Here is an 8,369-nt window from a genome sequence, read left to right as displayed (position 1 = left end):
GAAATTTATGATGAAATAAACTAAACGGATCCACCTTGGTTGAGGGATTTGGTCACAGTGTGGCTGCAGGAGTGGGTTGAGGCATAGGGAAACGCAGGATCCATGCTGGATGGTGCCCAGGCTTCTGGTGCGACTGTGGGCAGGTCGAGGCTCCTGCAGCAAGGAAGGGGAAATAACACTTCTGTGGTGTGCAAAGGTGTTGCCAGTCAGTTATAGAGGGGCTGGGGGCTCTGAGAGCAGGAGTGTGGTTGATAAGGAAGCTTCAAGGAAAGACTTTGGAGGCAAACAAGGAAGGAGATGGGTGGTGACTCCTCAGTTATGTCTAATTCTGCATTCTTTGGCAAAATTCCTGCAAACTGAAGTGGCATCAGAAGAGGGTCCTCTAAAAAGTTTTAAGATTAGAAATACAGTTTGTTGAAATAACTAACTCTTCCACCTCAACTTGCTTGTGAGCCAAATCCTTTTGCAAATAATTTTCCCTTTAACTTAAGTGAGAGGAAGACAAGCAGCTTGAATTCTCTGCCTAGTATCTAGTGAGACAGTCATGCTGCATTCATCGCTATGGTGTGTGCCCCATTGTGCACAGACTTTCAATTAGCGAGGGTTCTGCTTTTGGTTTTGAGGAGGGATTTCTTGTTGTTTTTTTCCCCCGTAGAAAACTCTCTCTTATTGCATGAAACCCTTTAATGCTGCCTGCTTGTTTTATTCTGGTGTGTAATGTGGCACAAGCAACGTTCTGTCGTACTCACAAGAAAGAAGGCAGTCTGTAAGGGAAGTGCTTAATTTAATAAATTGCACGTTTTTGGTACATGGGATATTTGTTCCAACAGTGGGTTTTGCACTGCCCAAAATTTCAGTTTCAATTAGCTTAATTGTATTCAATAGGCTGAATGAAAAGATCTTAAGTAGCATGTGAGTCAGGCTTTCAGAATGTGTGCTTGTAGGAGGCGGCTGCTGCCTGCTCAGCTGATGCACAGGAGTCCTGAGCCTTGGAAGCACTGCACGGATATACAGAGTGTGCACGAGCTGTGTGTCTTGCTCATTTTCCAGCATATTTCAGTATAAAGGTTTGACATGCATGTCATATAATGGGTGGCCCTTTGTGGCTGCAGATGGTTGGTCTTTCTCTGCTTCCTTTTCCCCATGCATCCACATTCAGCTCCATATGCACATCCTGTCTTCCCTCATAAAAAGAGATACCATAATAAAAAAGAGGCTTTATTAAACTAATGCAATAAAGGCATTTTCTTTGAGGATTTAAACACTTCATTTTTAATAATAAAAATTAAATTGTCATTGTTGCACCCTGTATAAGTTTTATTCAAATCAGCCTCTAAATGCTTTGTGCATAAGCAGCTCTCTCCTGAGATGTATGTATTTTAGCATTAGTTAAATTAGTTTAAGAATGAGACTCATACTCTGGCTGTAGGCAGTGAATCTAGAGATCAGGAGACTTCTTTTAAATGAGGGACTGATGTGATGCATTCAGCTACACTGAAGGGTACTGGGAGACAGCTGGTCTCCCATTCACACTGATGGAATACCAGTCAAAGTCCTGTGAGTTCTGAAGTTCGTATGAACGGACACAAGTGTGGCACCTCATGTTTTGCCCATTGAGACAGAAAAGTTGATCAGGGAACCAGATACAAAGTAGTTTTGCCCAATGGAAAAATGGCAGGATGGATATGAAGGTGCTTGGTTTGGCTAACCGCTCAAAAATTTCCACTGATTATCTAAAGCAATTTTACCCAGCAAAATGGGACTGGACACATTGCCAGGATAAGCATTTCTAAGAGACTTCCAGCACTTCTGCTTCATATCCTAGCTGGAATTAGGAAGAGATGCAAGGGAATGGAAACAAAGCAGTGAGCGTTTGAAAATGAGCTCGAGTCCTAAGAAGCCTCTGAGTATAGATGTTCTTATTGGGCACTGTATACTTAGAGGCAGAGGAGTATTTTTAGAATTGTTGAATGTATCTTATTGAGCTCAGAAGACAATATTGAAAGCAAGACCTGGAGTAAATGCAGAGAGGCAAAGAGATGTCATGGTAAAAGCCTGCCTTGACGTGAGAAAAACACAGCAGGTGGAGGTGCTTGATTTCCTTGAAGGGTTGTGAGAAGTTGGTGCTTCTGCTGCAGAGCTCCCCAGGCTCTGACCTGCCTCCTCTAGCTTTCAACCCCAGGTAGCAGACAATTTTAAATATAAATGGTGATTTTAGCCTGGCAAAATCAAGTTTGTTGTTTTATGCTGAACTACACAATTTCGGTGTAGTTCAGTAGGAACGAGTAGCTAACCAGGGGTTCCCTGAGTGCTGCCTTCCTTGCTGGAAATGGACCTTGTGTGCTGAACTGGGATGCTGAGAGGAGACAAGTTTACATCACTGATCTTTAAGATTCAGATGTTGAATTTGAATAAATCCCTACATTTTCTAATCTCGATCAGAGTCTCATCTATACCTGATGGACAGCAGAATAGCTTTTCTATTGAGACTGTTATAACTACTAGGCTTAAAGTACTTGGAGCTTTAAGTACTACAGGAGCAATATTTTTCTAGTATTTCAGCATTTTCTCTGTTGCTTTTGGCAATAGCTGAAGTATGGAGAGGCACAAATAAACCGAAAGTATGAAAAAAGTGTTTATGCTTTTTTAGACCTTCATATATATAATCTCCTTATATAGAACATAAAAACTGAGGTTTAGCACATTAGTTGGGTTTATTTAAGTTTTCGCCTTGGCCAGCATTTTGATTGTCCAAAACCTGTTTTGAACCTTTTTAACCTTAGTGCCTGCTCTTGTAGACGCGTTGCTTAAGTCTCTGCACAACTCCCATCCAAGTCATCGGACCTGATGTGTCTAAGGTCCTGGCCAGTGCGTGCGAGTCTCCAGCTGCCCAATGGCCCTCATCCTTCTCTGTCACCAGGACATTGGTGTCTGTGCTGCACTCCAGCGTGACCTCCTCAGCTCCATCCAGATTGCTTTTGGAAAGCTCTGTCCTGCGTTCGGTTGCTGGTAGTGCAATCTGCTGTCCCACAGAGATCACATTTACACCCTTTCCAGGCCTGAACCACAGCCCTCTGGGAGGAAGGCAGAAGGGCTTTGTTTGCCTTCTGTGGGCTTTGGTCAAAGCCTTTGTGTTGGCCTTAAGGCTGGTCACTTGGTCCTTTGGATGCAGGAGTCAGTTTGAGTAACGTTTGCTCTACATTGTACTGCATTGTCTTTCAGAAGTTGCTTAAAAAAGATTTCTTGCCCATGAGGTTTGGGTTGTTTGTCCTGCAAATCCTGTAGTTTATAAAAATAAAAGAAGAGTTCACAAATGGGGTGTCACAGAATGGGTGCAAAGCAAACCCCCAGGACAGCGGCTTTGCTGGCTTGAAGGACTAGATTTTGGCTAGTTTGAAAAAACACTGTCAAAATTACTTCTACCTTAAACGGATCCAATGACTTTTTTATTTTGATTGGACATGTGCTCCTTTCTCCATTGCTGGTATTATTTTTTTAAAGTCAGTTGTGCATCCAGTGTGTAATTTTAAAAACAGTGCAAGTTCCAAGGGTAAATCAAACTGTGCCTGTGCAGAGTCCTTGTCTTGGGGTGAACATGCACCTCATTTGCGAGCATCGCCTCTGTGAATGTTGAAGTTTTCATCATTTGCGTCTTCAGCAACTGGCTTAAAAATGATGCACAGGAGTGAAAAAACAAAGATATTATCAAGCTACATGTCCTAAAACGTATCTTGAGAGCTGTTTGGTGTAGAACATCTGTTTGGCTACTTAAAATCAGTTTGAGACTTTCTAGTCCCTCAAGATCTTCCTTTAGGTTTGCAGAGTTGGTTACTCTGCAATCTGCCAATTTTTAATTTTTTTATTTTATTTTTTTTTTAATATGTGAGATGTAAGTAAGTTGGAATGAGCTAATTTAGCCAATGGAATTTTATAACAAATGTACGAATGCTGTGGGTTTCCCTCCCTCACCCCTTCCAGCAGAAACATAATTTGCAGAAATGAAAACAGTCCTTGGCTGGCTTTAGGGTTTTCTCAAAAATAGAAACAGTAGGGTTTGTCTGACTGGGCCAGTTTCCTCACCACACACCTGGTGTGTATCACTTTAAAAAATACATTATGCCTGATTAAATTACAATTAAATGAAATCATGATCATTTGTTTTTCTGGAAGGAAGATGTTTTGCATATTGAAAGCCTAATTTGTTGCAGGTGACAAAGAGGCTGAACAGATTATTTAATATCACTTTATTTTTTATAATCTTGCTCACTGGTTAGTTTGTGTATACTTCAGTAGCTCAAAATTATATCATTATAAATGTTATTGCTCTCAAGATACTTTATTTTATTGTCCTACCCTATCACTTGGCTATCTAGCCACTGTTGTTTACCAGCTTTGTTTATCTTCAGTTGCAGGAGGACAAGAGGTTTTTCCCTCTGAGTCAGTTTTCTTATTATCTGTCCTGCTGTTTACATGGTTTCTAAGCTGCCAAAGCACTTGGAGGACCTGCAGAAACACCCTCTTTGCGACCATGTTTGCTACCTGCAGGCCTGGAGCGGGCATGGGGGAGCAGGGCTCGGCCCCTGCCAGGGGCTGCCTCTGTTGCGGTGCTGGGAAGGAGCTGGTCCCTCTCCCTGGGGCAGGCACCTGCGTTAGGAGGTGAGGCTCCCGGCAGCTGTACAGTGATCCAAAATACTGCTACATCCCTGTAACAGAGGTGAGACCCTCATAGAAGCAAGAGGCACAGGCTGGGGTTCAAAACCACTGAATCTGCCTCAGGATAAGCTGTTCCTGGTGATGAATCAGAGCTTCTAGGCACAAGAGTTGGTACTTGGGTAGTGAGATACCTCTTAGTGCCATGGCCAATCCACTTGTACCTGTAAGCCTCTGATATACATAGAGAGTTAATGACTGCACTGAAAAGTAATTGCTGGCGTGCTTTCCCACGTGTTTCTGCTCTCCATTCTTGAAATTGGACCATAAATTTAGCCAGGCTAAGATGGGGGGAGAAACGGCTGTCTTAGAGTCAGCTCCGGTAGCTTTCAAGTACCTTTCTTTCAAGCTAAACTCATTAATTTTTGAATTTGATCTTTTCTTTTAAAAAAATAAGTTATATATCCTTTAAAAGACCCAGGAAATTAAGAATTTAGAGAATATGTGAAACTAATATTTCATTTATTTACTACATTTGGAGAATTTTCCACTGACTTTAAGGGAAAATTGTAATGAGAACTTGATGTATCGATCTTGGAATCATTCAAGTCATGGCTTCAAGCTTGTGTTATGTCCTTTTTTGGTTAATCTCCCTCAGCCTGTGAGTCTGGCAAACTTTGGAAAGCTTTTCAAAATGTCTGTAGCTTGTCTGAGGGGTGATAAACCAGGAGCTGTGTGCAGCCTACCTTCAGGTTGTGTGTGGAGCTTGTTTTGAGCACTTCTGGCATAAACACTGCTGGAGTAGAGCATTCATATATGTGTTTTAATGTAGGTGATGTCTTTTGCTGGTCTGCTGGTTTTGTCAGGAAGTCTAGTAAATAAGATCAATATGTACTAAAAATGTTGGCATTTGGTTAATTGGCCAACTGTAGTGGCAGTGTTTTAGCAAGGCTTTTTGGAGGACACTCTCTAATACGGAAGAAAATAAGCTAAAACTAAATATTACAGGGTTTTGACTACGTGGTTGTTTTCTAGTAACGTTTTTTCTAGCAAAAAAGGAGTAAGCCTTGACTATACTCATGAGGCAGATTGCCTCGGTCATGGCTGTAAAGTGACTGCAAAATGCTCATGTCAACAGCGACAGCTGAATTGTGCGCACGGTGGTGTCCCTTTGCACGCGGTTACTGAATATTGCTCCTCTCACAGCAGTAGGTCGAGGTGAGCCCTTCAAGCTCAGACTGGAATTTCACATGGCTTCTGGGGCTGGTGTTCCCGGGAGCAGTGGTGTGGAGAGCCTCTGGGTTGTGCCAGGCGGGAAGCAGGAAGGGTGTTGGACTGCTCAGGAAAACGTTGGCAGAACAGCCTTTTAAAATAATGAGCCTCCGATCACCGTTTCTTATGATATATGTAGTCTCAATGGGCAGAAATGATCCCTCTCTGCTTCTGTGCACACTAGTACATTTAAACATCTATAGTTCAGGAAATCACTGTTACTGCTTTTTGGAGTGAAATACCCGTTTGTGACATGTCGGATGTGAGGGGGTTCCTGGGGGGAGCTGGTGGCACATGCTGCATCCTTGTAGGTTCTGTCGGCCCTCATCCAGGCTTGTGTGCTGTGCCTTTAACTTCTAGATAAACTGTGGAACTGTTGAGTGCATAAAGTTATGCATAAATTTAATCCCATCATTAGATTTAAGCCTCTTTTAATGACATTTTCATCTCTCCAGCTCTTTTTTTTCTTTTTTTCTTTTTTTTGGAAGTGCTGTGCCAGTTACCTCCTGGAATAATGGCTTTTGTGAAAACTAGATGAATATGGTGTTCATTCATGGTTGCAATGTGAAGCCTGTGGTGTTTTAAAATGAGGCATGAAAGAATGAGTTAAATCCCTAAAGCTAGATTCTAAGGCCTTATTATTCCTCCATTTTTCTCCTCTCAGAAATGGCTGCCCAAACCAAAATGAACGGACTGTAACATCAAAAACCAGCCAAACATTTTTCTTTATAAGCCTCCTGCACTGTTTAAATGTCGAAACTAAATTTACCAACCTTGGCAGATTTGTCAAAGATGAACAGGATTGCCAAGTGTTCCCAGCTTCAAGTAAAAATTGAGAGAGAGAGATCTAACAGCTCCTAAAATATTTGCAGCAAGCACCTGGTGGTAACTGCGATTTCTTCTACCCAATGTATCTACCTTCCTATCTGCATCTCCATACTCAGAAGCTTATTACAGTGCCAGAATAGGACAGTCCCAAAATAAACCCCAGCCCTCAGAAGACAAACACTTTCCTACAAAATATCCCCTTTAGGAGAGCCCGTGAGATTCTGCTGTACGTTCTCAGTATTGCAACTCAACTGGTTGTACTAAACAAATTTTAAAAAAACCAAAACAAAACAAAAAAAAAAAAACAAAAAACCAACAACCAACACATGACTGGGCTTTTTTTTTTAATTTTTTTTTTTTAATTTTTTTTGAACCAGGGCTTGTTATCAGAGATCCTGCGTAAAGAAGAAGACCCTAGGACAGCTTCTCAGTCCCTTCTGGTAAACTTAAGGGCAATGCAGAATTTCCTCAACTTGCCTGACTCGGAGCGGGATCGTATCTATCAGGACGAGAGAGAGAGAAGTATGAACCCCAACGTGAGCATGGTGTCTTCAGCTGCCAGCAGCCCAAGCTCCTCCAGAACCCCCCAGGTAAGATGCAATCCCTTGTTACCTGTTTGTTGTGTGGATTAGTCCAGGAAAGGGGTTTCTCTCCACCCTTCCCCTGTCTGTTGCTCCCCTCACCCAGATGAGTTGTGGAAATCCTTTTGTAAGGTTTGGAATGGCTGGTTTGAGAGGCTTTATGGGTTTTAGCAGTTTTGACATTGTGATGATGATTCTAGCTTTAATCAATGCCATGAAAGCAAAAAAGTATGTAACATGAGTGCCTGAAAGAGCTCATGTGGGCATTACATACAGACTGTTGATATATGTCCACTAAATTGCTATTATAGAAAGACAGTGCACATAACTTTTTATCTGTGTCCATTACATTCTGCAGAACACAGGAAATTTCTGGGCTTGTGGAGAATTTCATATATGTTGCAATAAAAAATGTGTAGTGAACAGAGGTTGACAGTGAATTAGATGTTGCTAGAAATCAGTGCACTCTGTATTCTGCATAGGAAATCACAGTCCTTGAGTTAGAGGTTTAAATGATTAATTATTTGAAGTACAGAAAGTAGAGGTGGGAAGGGTGCTGGGAAAGAGATGATGCTTTACAGCTCCGAACCAGCTGTCATCTCATTGACTTAACTGCACGTGTTTATTAACGTGCTGTTGCCACCCACTTCCCCGGGTAGGTTGTTCCTTTACATTAAGAAAGAACATCCACATACTACACCGTAATAGCCATTCCCCCTTTTGTCAGACTGCTTGCAGTCCCAGACGTATACTCTGAAAAAGCGAGGGTGCTTGCACAGAGGTGATGATTAACTCCTGTCATGACATTTGCCTCACTTGAGTTTGAAACTTCTAACTGTGCAGATATCATCAACGGGTCAGTTCTAGCACTTCTCTTGATCTTTAGTAAATGGGCCTCTATAACCCTCCTGCTTCAGTGCTTTCACAGTCGCGTTGTCTGCAAAGTCTTGGGCTGGGTTAGCTGTGCTTATAGTAGTATTACTGAGCACTTGTATATTAAATTTCATAGCCACAGCTGCTAAAAATAAGTAAGCATTG

The 8,369-nt window shown here is 41.9% G+C and overlaps 1 protein-coding gene across 1 annotated transcript in view; it reads left to right on the top strand.

Moving 5' to 3' along the window:
• LOC104521288 (DNA-binding protein SATB2) overlaps window positions 1-7,340 on the top strand; it is a gene marked incomplete at its 3' end in the record, with an annotated part of 70,039 nt that extends 62,699 nt beyond the window's left edge. The window contains exon 8 of the mRNA XM_029083787.1: window positions 7,128-7,340. Coding sequence (XP_028939620.1) covers window positions 7,128-7,340 — 213 coding nt within the window. The remainder of the gene's footprint in view (window positions 1-7,127) is intronic.
• Window positions 7,341-8,369: the final 1,029 nt, after the last annotated feature.

Source organism: Antrostomus carolinensis, unplaced genomic scaffold (assembly GCF_000700745.2).
Source record: "Antrostomus carolinensis isolate BGI_N321 unplaced genomic scaffold, ASM70074v2 scaffold14480, whole genome shotgun sequence".
NCBI lineage: Eukaryota > Metazoa > Chordata > Aves > Caprimulgiformes > Caprimulgidae > Antrostomus > Antrostomus carolinensis.
This window is presented reverse-complemented; position numbering and strand designations above follow the sequence as displayed.